This window comes from Cydia amplana, chromosome 22 (genome assembly GCF_948474715.1).
Source record: "Cydia amplana chromosome 22, ilCydAmpl1.1, whole genome shotgun sequence".
Classification (NCBI taxonomy): Eukaryota; Metazoa; Arthropoda; class Insecta; order Lepidoptera; family Tortricidae; genus Cydia; species Cydia amplana.
Genome location: NC_086090.1, coordinates 6,920,292 through 6,940,058, shown reverse-complemented (window position 1 = coordinate 6,940,058; position 19,767 = coordinate 6,920,292). Strand labels below are relative to the sequence as shown.

General features: G+C 36.5%; 1 protein-coding gene and 1 long non-coding RNA gene across 2 annotated transcripts in view; one reads left to right on the top strand and one right to left on the bottom strand.

Annotated features, from left to right (window-relative positions):
• LOC134658332 (uncharacterized) overlaps window positions 1-19,767 on the bottom strand; it is a 96,637-nt gene that overhangs the window by 699 nt on the left and 76,171 nt on the right. The gene's annotated exons all lie outside the window — the stretch shown is intronic.
• Window positions 7,202-14,344, top strand: LOC134658282 (paired box protein Pax-6-like). The gene is made up of 7 exons (XM_063513881.1): window positions 7,202-7,337; window positions 10,289-10,416; window positions 11,246-11,379; window positions 11,876-11,918; window positions 12,667-12,790; window positions 13,150-13,288; window positions 13,642-14,344. Exons 2-7 carry the CDS (start codon window positions 10,289-10,291, stop codon window positions 14,307-14,309), a joined length of 1,236 nt encoding a protein of 411 aa, XP_063369951.1. The 5' UTR covers window positions 7,202-7,337; the 3' UTR covers window positions 14,310-14,344.

The window sequence follows — 19,767 nt, the reverse complement described above, 5'->3', positions numbered from 1 at the left end:
CTAACACTAATATTGCAAGGTGGGCGTTTTTTTTTTGTCCCCTACACTTTTTTTTCAAATTTGGGAATATTTATGTTATTTCTACTCAGAATTACGAGCTCTTTCTATACTAATAGGAGAAAAAAAGTGTCCCAAAATGTCCATACATTTTTCGATTTTTTCATTCCGCGACCGCCATACAAAGTCTATGAAAAATGGTGACGTAATGGAAATAAAAACCTTAGGACACTTTTTTTCTCCTATTAGGATAGAAAGAGCTCGTGATTCTGAGTAGAAATAACATAAAAAATCCCAAATTTGAAAAAAAAGTGTAGGGGACAACAAAAAAAAACGCCCAGGTACAGCATTGACTTTTCAGTCAAACTTGGCATAAACGAATATTCGCATATTGACATTATCATATTTTTCAATACATGTTACCATTCAGAAAGTATTAATATTACTTTAAAGGTTTTTAACTTAGCGATCTTAATATGGAATCTTTTTCTTTAGAATAATTGTACATACGTTTGGAATAGACAGTGCAATAGCAATGTGTAGTTTCACATACAGATTATTTGTGACGTTATCTATGAAAAGGGACCTTATTGTCGATGGCGCTTACGCCATTATTAACGATGCTTCCGTTATAAATACAATGCCGCGCGTCGCCGTGCGGCGTAAGCGCCACCGACAATAAGGTCCCTTTTCATAGATAATGCCCCATTTGTGCACGAAAAGCAATAACATTAGAAACATCACACTTTAAACAGAATTATATTTATAGTTACAAAATACGAATTTATTAACTATTGTTGATGAATTTTAGCGTTTATTAAGGTAATTTGAGAAAATTTCTAAAAATATAATAAAAGTCCCGATTATCCGTTTAACCTCCTAAGGCCCAGCTATACAAACGAAACATCCAAAATTTGCCACTGAAATTTCAACCTAAATTGTAGGAAATAGAGTTGATTTGACGTTGTTTGAAAATTGAAACAAAGTAAAAGCTACTCTGTTTCAATTGAACATGGTTTAAACTACATCGTACTGAACAGGTACTATAGGTAGGACCTTGGGCCTTAGGAGGATAAAAAAAACTCGATTCCAACTAGTCTTTAAAGCATTTTGATCGAGTGTCCATAATAAAGCTATTTAAAAAATATTATATACCCATTTAGGTAAATAAGAGTTTAAATATAAAGAAATCTTCCAAAAGTAGACATTTCGATTGTTTTTGTGACTGTAAACCTAAAGGCTGCTTTTCAATTTCATACTTGCAAGACCTGTTGTTACCTGTTCCTTGGATTTTACCATTAAATATAACTTATTATATTTAAGTAACCAATTTAAATAAATAATTAACGAACGGCCGGTCGTTATTATAAAGAGTTGGAGTCAAAACGTCACGACTAAATTTCTTTCTTAATAGTGTAACTTGGTTGATGAGAATTAAAATGTTTATAATTAGTACTAAACGAATAAAGATATTTTTTTTTCATAAACTTTATAGTTACGTGATATCAAGCAATAAATTTTTATGTGTGTGTTGGACAAAGAAAATCTGTGTCGTCCTTTAGGTACAAATAGGGACCTTAGATCAGTTAGCGCCTTTTCCATAAATATGAACGAAAAATAAATCCTCAAAAATAAGAGTGGGTACAGAAATTGAGGTTTTAGCTAAATACTAAAATGTGGAACGATTTTTAGTTAATGCTAAAAATTGGGTAATTTGTTCTAGTAGGCAGGACATACTTGATGGCATAAGCGCCAAAGGCCCCAAGGTCCCTTTTTATACATAAGATCACAACTACATGTATCTAAAAGTCAGGATTCTTAGCAGATATGGATGATTACCTATATAATGCTTCCTGAATGTTGATTAAAACGGACCGGCCAAAATACCTAAATGTTATAAAACTAAATTAGCCACTGTTGACTTTGTAACGGTTAGTAGAGTTATTTCTACTGTTTGATACGCTAGATAGGTGGGGGTAAACAAATTGAGATTTTAGCTAAATACTAAAATGTGGAACGAGTTTTAGCTAAATACTAAAATGTGGAACGAATTTTAGCTAAATACTAAAATGTGGAACGAATTTTAGTTTATACTAAAATGGTGGAATGTGTTTTAGTAGGCTGGGCATACTTCATTTTTCTCACATTGTCAAATCTTTAAGATTAAGTATCGAGAATAAACATCAAATTTAGGTATTTCAGTGTATCTTAAAGTTGTTAGAAACATGTTCATTCATATATTTTGATTATATTTTTGTATTGGATAGCATTTTCCAATTCGAATAAAATTGAGTATCTACAAATTCCAATTTATATTCCATATGACACACGCATTGCAATTATCATTGACATTTTGTCAATGTTTCAGATAATCTACAAGAAAAGAGTTCTTGATACATTATTGTGTAAATTTCTGCAATATTATGGAAAAAAATAAATTGGAACGAATGTCCCGTCAAGATTGCAAGAAAAAAAGAGGAAGCCTTAGCCATCCTTCTAATAATGTGGATGATTAATATGATAATGAAAATACAATAAAGGTACTTACATAAACATGACTGTGTTAAGAACTCTTTTTATATTGTAACTCATTTAGTTTTACCCATTGGTATGAAGGTTTGTATAAAATCTCACGAGCGAAAGGTATGTAACTAGATATAGAATAAAAAACATATGTAATGCATGACAACTGAAAGGAATTGATGAAGAGTATCTTCATTCGTGTAATTTTTCCTTTTGCTAATACGTTTACAGATTTTTGACTTATCTTTGTGATTAGGAGGTTTTAATCGTTTTTGTTATTTATTTGTTTTTGAAGTATTGTTTTTATTTTCTTAATCTTATATTGATTCTATGAGATGGTTTTATTTAGATGCGGTCGCCACACGATCCTTAAGACTCTTAAGTGTAAATGTATTAGTAAAAGGAGCATGTTATGCTTAAACTTAACAATTAAATATTAAAATTGTCATTTATAACGTAATTGTAAAGTTTCTCAGTGAAACAAGAATTTTGAGCGTTTGTGGACGTATTTCAAGCGGAATACGTTTCTCCATAGATTTGTAGTCGACTTTGATTTAATTGATATGTATTCTAAGTGCCGACACAAACTACGATTGCAAGTAATAATTCAGGTATCAAAATGACTTATAATAAAAACTAAAAAAATTGAGTAGCCAGGCAAATCAATTTACTAACAGGCAATAAAAAACAACGGGTTGCACTCCGGGAGTGCCGACAGAAATGAAAACTCAATGACTAGTCCAAAATGTCTGCAGCACTATGTATAATTGACCCATCCTCCTTTCATGGAAAAACTTTAGTTCCGAAATTGCTGGTCAGTGAGCTTGTTTAAAATTCGAAATTCAAATTTGTAGCGTTAATTGTTTAAAATTCGAATAGAAATTGTAAAGTTACCTTGCAGACTTCGCATCTAATTCTTCGGTCATGATATTTTGAGTTTTATTCACCAGTACTAGAGTTCAGTTTTATTAGCGATTTCAATAAGATGTAGCTTTATTGAATTATATTTGAGTGATATAAAGTTAGAATGTAACTGTGACATCCTCGTATTTCACAGCCCGTACTTTTCATGTAATGTCATTGAGTTTTTTTTTATTGATTTTTAAATGCCATCTAAATGAGTGGCCATCTAAATCTTACGGTCATGTGATCGCCTTATGCTGTCTCGAATTTATCATTTTTTCCCCACCTCAAAAAGTGCCCAGCACCGCTAAAGAAGTTTTCACTTCAAAAATTATTTAGCCTACAATAAACCCAACAGCTATGAATCGTTGCCCGTCTTTTGTTAATTGCACTTAGAATACATCGTCAATAATAAGTAGCAGAGTTGAATAACTCCTGTAAATTTCGCTTGGCGCCAAAGATGTAATATTCTTGTGTTCAGCCTGTACTTGAAAAATAATTTAGAATTACTTTCCAGTCTGTTGTTTACCATTATTTTGTACACAGATAGTCTCATAATATAATTTTAGTTTTTAGATTATGGTTTCTGTAAAATAGAACTCACTAACTTATTCCTTAATCTGTATGTATATTGAAGAGTACACCTAATATATATCCTTTAGTTATAATGTGTTATATATAGCTAGTATTAGGGCGCGTACTGCGCCACTTATTATGTTGTATGATATGTTGTTGAGAGTTGATACAACTAAGTCACTTACAATAGTTTTATTTAAAAAATGAAAATGTATTTATTTATTAAATATGAATTAACATTCATGAGAATTTTTGGTGTTTCATTTTAGTAGACCTACATAGCTAGTACCTAAACCTGAACAATCAATGTAGCTCGGTGCTTTATGAGTTTTATGACAGTCAAACCTTCAATATGTTGGACCCTAAAATGGAATAAACTAGTGATATCTTGACAGCTGTCAAGCTCGCACGTTGTAAAGAACACCAAATCAAAGGTTGTTCCAATTTGTCACACATTTGCACACTTAAAAATACGTGCATTCATATGAATCATTCCTACCATTCCCCGCCTCATATACGGCGGCGGGGACAGATGGGAATACCTACACCAAAATAAGCCTAGAATGACAGTCAAAGCAAAGTTTGACACTGAATTAAATTTATCTTTAGTCCAGAAGGTCTAGCCAAGATGACCATCCTAATCCTACATCGACAAACGCCGATCGAAAAATAAAATATCAGGACGATAGATGCCTTATTATGCTATGAAAGTTATATGATCATTCATTTCGATAGGTATATTATTTTCAATAACTGACAATCTATTCTTGGCAATAATTTTCTACCAATTTACCTTTTCACGGCTAAACTTGCTAGTTCACCTCGAATAAATAAGTGATCCCATAAAAAGCCTTGAATAAGGGTCATGAAATATGAAGAGTTCCTCACAGGGACGAACTGCGGAATGCGGGTCGAAGTTAGTGTTTTTTTATGTTTAACCCGTTTGATGAAAGGCTACTTTAAACCCTGCCAACGTTTTCGTAGCGCTACGTTCGTAGCCGATCCCAGTGTATTCCCGCTTTGTAGAACTTATGTACGAAATATCGTTTGATATTACATATTTACCAGTCCCTTTTCAGTGTGGAACCCGGACTAATCCCAATATGGCCTAGTTTACCCTCTGGGTTGGAAGGTCCGATGGCAGTAGGCAGTAGCTTTCGTAAAAACTAGTGCCCACGCCAATTCCTGGGATTAGTTACCAAGCGGACCCCAGACTCCCATGAGCCGTGGCAAAAATGCCGCGACAAAGCGAGGAAGATGATGATGAGAACAAAGGGTATAGAGTCGGACCAATAGATAACTCTGCATGGCATTTGCAATGACTAAAGTGTCGCAAACTTCTTTGAAGCTATGGCGTTTATAATGACACTACCTCACACTGTTCTGCTCCAGTTGGTGCGAAGTTAGACTTTAGTCTTCAAAAACACATTTAATTGATTTGCAAGACCGAAGCGATCCCATAAGTGTATACCAGGGATGTTGCGGATGCCGATTTTTTGACATCCGCGGATGCGGATTTTTAAAGGTTCACATCCGCGGATGCGGATGTCAAGATAGGTACATAAAAAACGTCAAATATTACATTTTAGTAATTTTTATTTCAAAAAACCGGCCAAGTGCGAGTCGGACTTGAGTTCCAAGGGTTCCGTACATTAAGTCCCACTCACGCTTGACTGCTAATTTCTAATAGGTTTTTTTGGCTAATGACTAAATTACCTAGCAGTCTAGCACTTACGCCGATGCTAAGACGTCGTGTACCGCATTAAATCCGCATCGTTTTTATGCGGATGCGGATGCGGATGTTGAAAATAATGCGGAAGTTCCGCGGTTGCGGATGCGGATGCGGATATTCGCAACATCCCTGGTGTATACCTCGAACAAAGTTTTGTGCGGTAGGTACACAAAAAAATCGTGTCCCTCAGTTTCCCAGCCTAACTAGATGACGGTATTCGGCGCCATAATGCCACTAACTCTTTGGTGGGATCTATTCCAAAACCATATATGTGGCTTTCCAATCACAGAAAGGTCCGTATGGACCGTATGCTTCAAGTGCAAAGAGTTTTTCGTCTGAAAGTCTAACAGAAATTCTGATAGAATGGTCCTTATCGCACATGAAGCATAAAGACCCTTCTCTAATGGAAAGCCATATATTTTTTTGTACCACTAGGGAATAAATGAAATTATCTTTATGAAATATTTTGATTTGTGTTTTTAAGTTAGTCACACTACTATTATATAAATTATAATCGGAAATAGATAATATACACTAAAGAAAAGGTGCAGCCGTGGACTTGGTCACTTTTCTTTACTGTATGTTATCTATTTCATTTTATATTTTTTCGTATTTAGGGCTAGGGTAAATGCACCACAACCCGCATTGTCAATCAAACACATTTGAACATACCGTCAGCGATACTGTCCCAACCACAAAAGGACTAATAAACCCATAAAACCAATGTAACTTTAGTCTTTACACAATTAGGGTGGGATAGTGCATTCTTGCGGCTTCACCCCCCACCCTAAGCTGTGCTTAAACTGTGTCCCTATGTATAGGGTGTCGTAATAGTAAACGTCACGAGGTTTTCTAGGCGGATAGGGAAATAAATGGAGACGGTTGGTTTAAATTATTTTATTAAAAAACTTTTTACAAATAGGTACTTCATGCCGTACATGTTTTTGAAATCATAACAGTGGTAATAAAATGTATGTTTACAAAAACATGTAGATTTGAAGTAAGTAATATTGTATTGTACATTATACAAGTTATCAATTAGGTAACATACATTTACAATAAAACAAAATAGACATTTTCGTATATATATTAACGTCTTTTAAAAATGACACTACAAATTAAAAAACAATCTTTTAACTAACCAAAAAAACTAATATTTTCTAAATATCCTTTAGATTTGATACACCTCGTATTTGTGAAAATTATGTTTATAATTTACGCAGCAGTCAAATAAAAATATCAGCGTATTTTTGCCCATGTACGTATGTTGTGGCAACTTGGTGTTATCTTTCAGCGGTTCCGCGGCCGGCTCCTTTACATTGCGCGGTTGCTTAATTATTTTAAAGATATATAATAATTAATTATAATTTGTATGCTGGGTATTTATCTATAGATCACTATTTGCCTGAAATAAAGATTTTCATTTCATTGTAACATTGAGCATTTGAAACGGATCGTTAAAAATCTAGCATCCATAGCGACTCCACGGTATTCTCTGTCCCGTCGCGCGCGCCCGGCACATAGCCACTTCAGCACCGACCACGTGACAACAGACATCCTCCATTTTATTCAATTACACCGTCGATGGACCTACTCTGATTCAAAGGTAAGTTTCACTGCAATTTAATTAACGGCCAGGCTAATTAGATTAATGATATATCATGTTAATTTAATACAATTTGTTGTATTAAAGCGCTGGTGGCCTAGCGGTAAGAGCGTGCGACTTGCAATCCGGAGGTCGCAGGTTCGAACCCCGGCTCGTACCAATGAGTTTTTCGGAACTTATGTACGAAATATCATTTGATATTTACCAGTCGCTTTTCGGTGAAGGAAAACATCGTGAGGAAACCGGACTAATCCCAATACGGGCCTAGTTTACCCTCTGGGTTGGAAGGTCAGATGGCAGTCGCTTTCGTAAAACTAGTGCCCACGCCAATTACTGGGATTAGTTGCCAAGCGGACCCCAGGCTCCCATGAGCCGTGGCAAAATGCCGGGACAACGCGAGGAAGAAGATGATGAATTTAATACAATTTGTTATTAACTAGGTATACTAGCGGGGTGTTCATAGAACTCGAATCCCATCTGCTTGCTTTTGTCACAGTAGGTACATTATTGTACGGGGTTTTAAAGAAGCAAGCCGAATTAGCTTCAGCTTGCCCAACAACTGTTATAAAGTTCAACTATGAACAAGGAATAAACTACAGACTATTTCCAAAATTAAAATTCAATGTTAGGTTATTACTTACAGTCTAGACATTATAATTACCTATTTCTTTTTTAATAAAATAAAATCACTTTATTTCAGACATAAAGTCCATATAAAATTTAAATTGCTATAATATAATATCAGTATCCTTCTTGTCTTCCTTTTTTAATTACTTTTTATTTTTTAGTAAATCAAAATTACTTAGGCAAAACATGTTAGTAGGTACCTGTACCTACCTTTTAATAAAAAATACCAATAAAAAAGTTAACATATTATAGTTACAGACAAATGAAACAAAGCTAAGTACATAACTAAAATTATCCTAATTCCATATAGGTATAGAGTCATACTGCCGTATTCGAACTTCAAGATATTTACAAGACACGACACGTACGAGATCCATTCTAGATACGTTATAGTTTAGATTTCAACTAGTTCTCTTTTGCAGCGCAATTCGGGCAACCAATGTCACCTTTACGATAGATCGTGTTAGATATCTATTAGATGTGAATTAGATCTCTAAGTAATATCTTGCGGAAATCGTTCAAGAGTATCTCCAGAATCGCGGAAATGTCAAATTTGACAGGTTTGATCTTAAACATATCGTTATCGTATCTTGGCGATGTCTAAAAGATATCTAATAGATGTCTATTACAAAATCCGAATCGGGCCCATAGGTGTTGAAATAAGCTTACGATTTACCCTCACGATAAACAAATAATATAGCGAACTCATGTCATGTCTAATGACATGAATACCTAATGTCTACTTATACATAATTTATTTCAATTAACAATATTATATTATTGCTCAGGACATAGTTAAATAAGCGACAGCATCACAGCAATAATAGTGAAAACTAAATAACGTTCTACAAAAATTTTAGTAGGTAGGTACCACTGTTTATTAAGTAATATTGACAACGACAAATCTTAAATGGATGACCCCATTTTGTTTTTATATGCATTAACTTATCATAGCTGTTTACTTATCTCTTTAACATACATATATAATCCATAATATGTGATATATCAGGTTACAAGTTTATTATAAAAAGCACGCGCTTTAATGTTGCCAGCTTAACTTAACTTACTTTTAAAGCGGGCCACAATAGCTAACAGTAGACTCTATCGCAATTCGCAGTTATCAAATTCGCATTCGCACGTCGCTCCAGTGTATGAGTGTGACAGCACTATGCATATGTAGTGATGTCCCGTTTACACACCGGAGCGGCGTGCAAATCCGAAGGCCTTTCGCGCAAGAGTCTAATGTGACGAATGCATCGTTTAATCTTGGTAACAGTGAATCCCTGGTAGTAAACATAGGTACATACATAGCTGTATATCATTTAACACTTAAAAACTTCACTTAAATATGATAACAATGTCAAAAATTCAATTTGGACAGCAATCACGATAAAAAAGCTGAAATAATCACTTTACACTTTTTAATCCGCGCTATTTTCGAACGCGCCTTAACTTTTAATTCCAATTTGGCGCGAAAACATGACGTCCACCGCGGCGTCACAACAAAACTGCCACAGGGAACACAAATTATCCTCATTTAGTGATAATTTAATAAACTTAACTAAATTATAGGCATTTAATTCAATTTAACTCGTGGTAACCGATGCTCGGTCAATGCCCTGCCGGTGTTGTGTTACCTTATGGAAGGAAGTAAATATTAAATGACGAACTGATTTCATAAAGTTTTTTCTTTTATTTGTCTGGTGTTTTTACTTTTTACTTATCATTAGGTAATATCATGGTTCGGGATAGGTAAAAATACTTATTATAAAAATCTATTATTGCGGTGATCATTAGTGAGGCTTTCAACAAATCAGTACCTAGTGTGAGACAAGGATAATTTGACTTGTAACATTGCCTTCAAGAGCTATAGGAAAAGATACTTCAATTTTCGTACCTGCTAGACGTAAGAAACTCATAGTGCTTTCATTGGCTTTACACAAATAAAACGACGAGCTCGAAGCAAAGCGTATTTTTCATTTTGTAAATAAATAAATAGGAAAATAAAGTGAGAGTGATATTAAAAAAATGTTGTAGGTACATGTTTACAAGATATATTCTGATTTACATTTTTTATTCTGAAACTGTTAAGGATTCTGGTCATTGGGTCAAATGGGGTAGGAAGGGATAAAGATGCGCCTAGATTACCCGAATGTTGCGATTAATTATAGTTTGTTATAGTACTGTCTCATTTCAAGCATACTATCTTTGTCTTACACTAGTACTAGCACCCAAAAGAAAAGGATGAGTATAGTTTTCCTGGTTCTTACTGACTGACAAATTGGTTTGACCAACTATAGTATACCTACCTACTTCTGTTTCAGATGGAGGAATCCCTGGACGGCCGCGAAACCGGCGCCGGCGCAGCTGGCTTCGACTCGGCCGCCATTTTGAATGACGACGTTTCTCCCACCACCAGCTTCTGCTACAGCATACCCAACCTGTTTAATGGGTAAATTAAATACATTTATGTACATATATATTTATTATACAGTGGAACCTCGATAGCACGTAATTCAAGGGAAACGCCAAAAAATTCGTGTTTCGTCTTATCGAGGGCATCGAACTTAGGGAGGTTCTTGTAGGTTTTTGTTCGTCTTAAAGAGGTTTCGAGTTACAGAGGTAAAACGCTTGAAAAATTCGTGTTAGAGAGGTAATTATAGAAACGCTGAAACTACGGTCTTTACAGTCTGTTTCGAGTTATAGAGGTTTGTTAGTAAATTACTTCGAGTTATAGAGGTGGTAAAACAATACGAATTTTTTTTCGAGTTGTAGAGGTCAAATTTCATATTTGAGTTCTAGAGGTTAGATGTGTATGGTCCTGAATTGGATATTTCCTCTTAATGAGGTTAAATATTTCGAGTTATGGAGGTTTTGGGCTCTGTGGGTAAGGGAATAGCATTTTATTCCGTGTTAACGAGGATTTCGTTTTATCGAGGTGCGAGTTAGCGAGGTTCTGCTGTATAAGGATAATAAAGAGCTCCGTCGAGGAGCATGGTCGGGACACGGGCTAGGTAGGGCTGTTTTATCCTTTTTTTTTAAGGAGTGTACGTATATTCTGGAGTTATAGGCTCTCATAAGCGATGGTGATCGCTTAACTTTAAAATTCCTACCCATAGTAAGTAAGTACATATTTTTTATTCCAAGAAAACAAATTTAAAACATAGTGTAAAGTTATTTATCTTTTTTTTGCGGTGTGTAGTTCTAGCTGACTAAATAAATATTTCTTCGGGCAGCAAACATATAATTAGCACTCATTACAAAAATAAATTATTTTACAGTTTAGGCCCCGGTTCAGTGCTCTGCGAACGGCCTGAGACCGAAGCTACGGAACCCTTCAGTGCCTCCGCGGAACCCTCTGAATCCGTGGACCATCAACAGTTCGAAGACGACGAGGAGTACTCCCCAAAATCAAGTAAATATTACTTTTGTCTCTTACGACAGGAGGATAAGTAATAGTACCACCGTACAGAAAGGACATGTCGAATCATGATACCTATCCCTTTCTAACTTATGGCACTATCCCTTTCGGCTATTTAGGGTTATCAAAATTCAAGTAATTAAATAAATTTCTGTACCTAATAAATGAACAATAATCTGTGTAGATAATAAAATATATTAAAGAATTAAATATATTTCAGTAATTAGGACGCAAAGGGATGTCAAGTTGTGTCAACCCTAATAATTGCTCGAGCAATGCCGAGCCGAATGGAGCCGAGTTTGCCCGAAGTCAGGAGTGATCTGAGTCAAGTATCAAGAAGTAAATAATTACACATAAGTCCTTCGAGCAATACCAGCTTCCGACACTTATGTTAATCTGTACTTTTACAAAGAATAAATACATAATTAGAGTATAATATATCGTCTAGACGACTATACACGTCGTTAACATTGTGCGACTTTCGTTTCAGATTCGAAAAGCGATATCCCAAAACGCAAGCAACGTAGATACAGGTGAGTGTGTACCATTCTTACGTAACAAAATCCGAATTCAAACTGATTTGGCAATGGTTGCTACGGCTGTTATTAATGATGGGACTGTAGCTTAACCGGTGCACGGTGTTTTCTTGCCTGGCCGCGTAGACAATATGCCAATCGCTAACGCTACGTAGCGATCGAAACGCAACTGTCACTGCCGCACTAATATGGAAGAGTGATAGAGAGCAGGGATGTTGCGAACATCCGCATCCGCATCCGCAACCGCGGAACATCCGCATTATTTTCAACATCCGCATCCGCATCCGCATCCGCATAAAATCGATGCGGAGCTTATGCGGATGCGGATGTTGAACAAGTCGGTACAGGAACGTCTTAGCGGCGGCGTAAGTGCTAGGTAATTTCGTCATTACCTATAACGAAATCGTCTAGATCCAGAAAAGTCGGCGAAGTTACTGTTTATTAAATATAACGCACCTATATTCTTGCTCAAATACTAAACGTTTGTTTTTTTAATAAAAAAATACTAAAAATGTAATATTTGACGTTTTCTAAGTACCTAATCTTGACATCCGCATCCGCATCCGCATCCGCGGATGTGAGCCTTTAAAAATCCGCATCCGCATCCGCATCCGCGGATGTCAAAAAATCTGCATCCGCAACATCCCTGATAGAGAGACGCATAGCGATTCGATGGCAAAGCGATAGCGATTGTCACCTTGGCTAGGCCGGCTGTTACTCGGAATATTCCAACTGCCTCTTCCAGGACAACCTTTTCAAACGTGCAGCTGGAGCAGCTAGAAGCAGCCTTCCACAAGACGCATTACCCTGATGTGTTCTTCAGAGAGGAGTTGGCTATGAGGATCGACCTGACAGAGGCCAGGGTTCAGGTCAGTAGCCGCGTATTCCAGGTGCATGTGCAGTCACGGCTTCCACAAGACGCATTACCCTGATGTGTTCTTCAGAGAGGAGTTGGCTATGAGGATTGACCTGACGGAGGCCAGGGTTCAGGTCAGTAGGCGCGTATTCCAGGTTGACAAATATTTGCAGCTGGAAGCCTTCCACAAAAACTACCCTGATATATTCTTCAGAGTCTTCAGAGAGGATTTGGCTATGAGGATCGACCAGACGGATGACAGGGTTCAGGTCTTCACAAAGTGACCATGTACTTTTTCAGCTGGGTTTACATTGTAGGTATACTCGTATAAAATGTCATGTTTATGTCTTGATCTTTTTCTTGTAATTTCAGGTGTGGTTCCAAAACCGGCGGGCTAAGTGGCGCAAACAGCAGAAGACGGGTTGTGAGCCGTACCCTCGCGGAAGGTCTCCTGAACAGCGCTCCCCTTCAGCTCTGGCACTGGAAATGAGGGACTTTATTACTATACCTGGTACTAATATTTATTTGTCTTTACTCTTAAACCAAGAGTCATAAAAAAATAGTAGCGTTACTTATTGACTCTGACGGTTGGCTCCGTTTATCTATAACTCGGACTTGGGAAATTGGGTACACACACAGACATAAAATAATCTAGATTAACTTGATGGTGATAATGATTATGACTTAATTCAATGCGTAACTCGTCAGCTGTTGAAAAAAGATTAGCAGCGTTGTGCTTAGTATTTTTGTCTGTGTTTTTGAGGATTTAAGATTTATGGAAGATTTATTTATTTGCAAAGAAACCAAGCAGTTAATATTCTTAGTAAGATACATTATCATTAAATGGTGACTCTTTTATTTCAGTGTCTTCACCACAAATGGTGAACATAGCCGAGACATCCACCCAAAACTATGCAAAGTCAAAGCAAGCCATGCCAGCGATCCACATATCAGCCCTGCCGACTCGACAAAATTCCCAAATGGAGCTACCCTCTTTCTCCATACCACTCCAGTACAACCTAGGCACCTTCAAAAAGGTAGAAGACGTACAATTTGATATAGAAACGACAGAAAACGAGCAATGGGATGGCAGAATGATACCAAACTTTAATTTAATGAATTTGAAACCTCTCATAGAAAACCGCGAGAACATTGATATGTCTGAACTAAAATATGAAGTAAAAAATGAAAACAATAAAAGAGTATATAATGAAATATCCATTCAAGGTACTAGTATAGAAGCAGATGATATACTAGGCAAAGAGACAGTTAACGAAGGACAAACAATTTCACCTGATTTCGAAATGGCACGATACGAGAATTTTCAAAGTGAAAATGAGAAGAGATATAGAGAAGGTAGTTTTGAAGGAACTAGCATGGAGGATGGTAGAAGTGATTTCATATGTGACAGTGATTTCCTCTGTAAGACTAATTATGAAAAAGGAGATGAGAAGAGAAGTGAGTTTGAAGAATGTAATTTATTAGATACGGAGAGTAACGTTGGCATTAACAATTTCGAGGCTAATATATAATTAAATAATTTACGGAGAAACAATGTGCAATACATAGGTACTTAACATGTCGAATAAGTGTACATAACTGTATAGATAAATAAGGTGTAAATAAAGATACAGTGTGCCTTAATTGTAACCAGATATACAAAGAAAAATCAAATACTACAAGTTCTTCAGCATTGTACAATACTTACATTATTTATATATCAAATTGTATGACATGATGATATTTATCTACATGGTGCAATTTATTACTACTGCATATGGTTAATAAGATTATGAATTTAAAAAAACGTGTTTCAAAAACTTGATAAGCCTTTATATTCAAAATAATAAATATAAATAAAAACATGTTTCAAGTTAATATTGTTATAAATTTTATACTTGTCCTCAAAGAAGCTTGTACTTGAAGCGCTGGTGACCTAGCGGTAAGAGCGTGCGACTTGCAATCCGGAGGTCGCGGGTTCCAACCCCGGCTCGTACCAATGAGTTTTTCGGAACTTATGTACGAAATATCATTTGATATTTACCAGTCGCTTTTCGGTGAAAGAAAACATCGTGAGGAAACCGGATTAATCCCAATACGGGCCTAGTTTACCCCCTGGGTTGGAAGGTCAGATGGCAGTCGCTTTTGTAAAAACTAGTGCCCACGCCAATTACTGGGATTAGTTGCCAAGCGGACCCCAGGCTCCCATGAGCCGTGGCAAAATGCCGGGACAATGCGAGGAAGATGGTGGAGGTTCGCGAGGTGCCGTAAGTAGGTAAATATAGTAAGTTATCGCCGTCATGCAGTCCATCAGCCACGCCCCTGACTTAGCCAGCTAGTCACCATGGGGTGTTTCCGTCAACAGTAATAGCTGATCTTAAGTTCATATTAGGACCAAACTTCCTTTTAATTCTCTGCCGATTAATTTGCAGATGCTCTACGATTTCTTAACCGATTAGTTTTTGGAGTATTAGACGTGTATTTGTTGCTTAAACTGCTTGTTGCGTAGGTTCGAAGAGTGTTATAATGTTAATATTTATGTAATTAGTAGGCTTGAAAAGTTGGTGTTTCATTGAAGATGCGGGTTGAAAGTGATTCATTTCTACTGTCGATTGCCTAACAAGGGGCGGGAAATGCGAATATCGAATTCTAGCAGAGAGACCAGTAAGTCATATGGGTATATATGACTAATTTTAGTTATACTTATTGTTATTTCAATTAAAGATGACTCACATTAGAACGGTCCTAGTCCGCTTTGTTTTCTATAGACAGCCACTTTTTTCGCAGGTTCACGTGAAAATCAATCAATTTATTTGGGAATTCAGCGAGGAAACAGCGAGGTACTGCCAGTCTTCTTTTATGTATAGGTTTTTGTATTTAATATTTTTCGTTGCAAATAAATAAAATAAACTATGTGAATATTTGTTAGCGGTAGCCACAAGTAGCCATGGTCAGTAAATGTCCGCAACACGGCGGGCTAATGTTCGTATCATTACGCGGCCACGTCATGTCGCGCACGCTACCAACGAACAAGAACTAGATACATAGAAATAATCTTACAATGGAACAGTCATACAGGTCACGAAGTTTTACATATTTAGAGGGAAAACGGACTCAATCCTGACGTAAGTACGTAATGACGACTGGTCTGGCCTAATGGGTAGTGACCCTGCTTGTTAAGCCGCGGTCCCGGGTTCGAATCCCGGTTAAGGTTTCGCCACACAGGCGCGTTTTCTGGGCGGGGCGTGAGCGTTTTATATTTGTGTGGTGAGTACAGATATTTGTTTCCGGGTCTTGGGTGTTTTCTATGTACTTATCAATGCTTATGTATTTGTATATTATATATATCGTTGTCTAACCTAACCTAACCTAACCCACAACACAAGCTTTCTTGAGCTTACTGTGGGGCTTAGACAATTTGTGTAAGAATGTCCTATAATATGTATGTATGTATGTATGTATCTGTAAGAAATGAATCCATGAGCCCTAGTTCCACGTGTGAAAAGAAATGATTTTTGTTTAAATTTTTTACTACTTAACTATAACGTGTCAGTATTCTATTCTATCATATGACGAATCAAGTACTTTCAAAACTTGTCTATTTAAAACACAAAGGCGAACTTTATGCAGTAAACCTTCCACTATCTTTACATCTTCGTCAATGCTTAGTCCTGTGGCGTGATTATGGCAAACCTGCCAATTGGCGGCGCGGTTTTTAAAAACTACCATTTTTCACCACCCTGCCCTTTAACTCTGTACCTAATTACTATTACCTATGTACACAAAGGCAACATGATTTTTACCTTTATACGCATAATGCCAAAAACACAAAAACGCCATTTTGTCCTTTCGCGTAGGTAATTAAAAAAAAATACGCATAACGCCAAATACGCTTTATGACATAAACGCAGAATGCCAAAAAACGCATAATGCCAAAAACGCAGAAACACAAAACGCTTACATATAATTATATTATGTTAACAGGAACTATATATAGTATAATTAGGGCAGTATGGGCAATGGACTTGCATGTTGCGGTAGGTAGCTATATGAAAAAACATACGTTATTTATTTTTTAATCGAGGAAGGTGTGAATGGGGTGATGTAATACCCTGATAATGTGGAAATAATAGAATAACAAAAGTATAAAGTCCTGTATTCGACTTAGGTAGGTAACTATAGTTTGTCAAAGGACTGTCTCATTTCAAACATAGACAGAGAGAATCATACTATCTTTGACTTAGACTAGTACTAGCACCCAAAAGAAAAGGATGAGTATAGATTTTTTTGTTCTTAATTACTGACAAATTTGTTTGACCAACTATAGGTAATTATATAACAGATTACATTTATGTATGGAAGGTTTTGGATGATATCAAATAATTTGTTGGGTGTCATTAGCTTTTGGCATTATGCGTATTTGGTTTTTATACAGCTTTGGCATTCCACGTATTTGGCATTAACAGAATTTGGCAATACACGTCTTTGGCGTTTCGCGTATGAATGGCGTTTTGCGTTTTTGGCATTATGCGTCTAAAGGGATTTTTACCTTCATAAATAATTGTTAATGGTATAAAGATTATATTCCGGTCCTAAAAGCATTGGTGCGCAGTACCTATCGCAGTCTCCTTGACAAAATGAGTGACGGAGTTGCAAGTTGCAACGCCGCAGTAGCAACACGAAGAATTATATACCTATATATACAGTAGAGTCCGATTAGTACGACTTCGCATATAACAACCAACCGCTTATAGCGACGTAAGTATAGGCACTTGTTTGGTTTAAGTACGAGCTACTATGAAAGTACAACCGTTTATTACGACTCCGCTTATAACGACCGATCGCTTTTAACGACGGAAATTGAATCAAAATCCGTCCGTCAAGTCCGGTTACAACGACGAGCGACGTAGTTTTTACAAATAAATAGTTGGTAAGAAGTTTACTCCGTCCCGCGCTCCTAACTCCCCTCCCCCTTTTGCCTATACGCAGGAAGATGAAATAGTCATGTGACTTTTCGTAATCTTGCAAACTAAATAAAACCCAATTCCCATTATTCAATTAAGCTTAAACTTCACATACATAATTATGTAGATAAGTTAGGTACAATGCAATATTTTGGTAGGTACCTTCGAGCTGATCTATGGACACAGGAGATGGCCATAGGAACTGTGTGATAAAACAACGTCAGCTGGATTAGATCTCCAAGAATTACGACTTTTTATTTTACGGGATTCGAGTAATTTGCGGATGACGAGTGAGTTGCCTACGCGTACCTTGAAAAGTGGCTTCTTCTAAACACACAAGTCTCTCCATTTAAAACAAAGTGTTGTAATACTAACGTAAATAAATATTTTAAAGGAAATGTTTTTTTTCTTTGATTGTCGCATAAGTATTAATAAATACAAAATGACGTAATTATTTTGATTAAAAAAATATATTAAAATTGGCAGTTCGTTTTGTACGACGTCCGGTTAGTACGACGTAATATCAGCGGTCCCTTGGGCGTCGTTATAACCGGACTCTACTGTATGTACAATGTATATACTAACAAATAAATAAATTATCGAAAACACTAGAACTGGAATCAAATGGTATAATTTAGGCGCTAAGCCGAAACATAAATCAACGATCTAGTCGAGTGTTTCATTTTGGATAAAGTCTTACACTGAATGTTTTAGCATGTATATTCAACAAAAATCTAGATCATAAATCTGTTTCTAACAAATCTCATTCGCTTATGTATATTGCAACTCATATTTCCGCTATAGGTACTGTAGCTTGTTCACAAATAGGACGAGCACGAGTATATATCTAGTCTAGTCTAGAATCCAGGCAGCTGCTCGTGACGTGAGTCAGGACGCGACCACTTGTGAATAACAAGAAACTGTGCTCTAGCTCGCTATACTGGTGGATTTTACGAAGTAGGTACTTTTTAAATAAAGGGTGACCCAAAAATTCGTTGACAAAGATTTTTCTATGCAATGTGCGTATTGTTGATAATTTTAATAAACGTTACTACCGTTTGTGTACCAAAAGTAAATGTGAATATTGTATTTGACTGTATATAAAATAAATTATAAAAAATCGTTATTTTGAAGCGCTGGTGGCCTAGCGGTAAGAGCGTGTGACTTGCAATCCGAAGGTCGCGGGTTTGAACCCCGGCTCGTACCAATGAGTTTTTCGGAACTTGTGTACGAAATATCATTTGATATTTACCAGTCGCTTTTCGGTGAAGGAAAACGTCGTGAGGAAACCGGACTAATCCCAAAAACGGGCCTAGTTTACCCTCTGGGTTGGAAGGTCAGATGGCAGTCGCTTTCGTAAAAACTAGTGCCCACGCCAATTACTGGGATTAGTTGCCAAGCGGACCCCAGGCTCCCATGAGCCGTGGCAAAATGCCGGGACAACGCAAGGAAGATGAGATGAAAATAAATTATTTAACACCATGCATGAAATAAAGCACCAGAAGATTAATTGAGAAACGTAGACAGCAGTCAAACACCCTATTTAATAACAATATCTTAAAGCAAATCAAAATGGACTGTATCGACTTTGGAGTTTGGAGCAAAAAAGGACAAACTAAAAAATATATGATAAACTGGATTACGACACATTTGATACCTAAAAAGTTGACAAATAGAAAATAAATCTACGAAAGAAAACGTGGGCATAACTTTTCGCTGCTCATGTCAAAAAAGACTAATTACACTCGAAGATTATATTAAGATACGCCCTTTTATGAAATAAGGTATAATAATGGCACCGAAACATGTCGCCGTGTGCCTGCTATTCACACACCCCAATTCAAAAATTTTAATTTTCTGGATTATTGCAGATTCGTATTCAAAATTGTTCAATTTACGACCTTATTTCGAGAGCCATAGCAAAAAAGGTCTTTAAGAGCCTTTTTCTCACAAGTGGCCTTATGGATTTGACCATAAATTGTCAGACGATTCCCTGCAATACAGCCACTTGCCAGTCTGCCGTCTG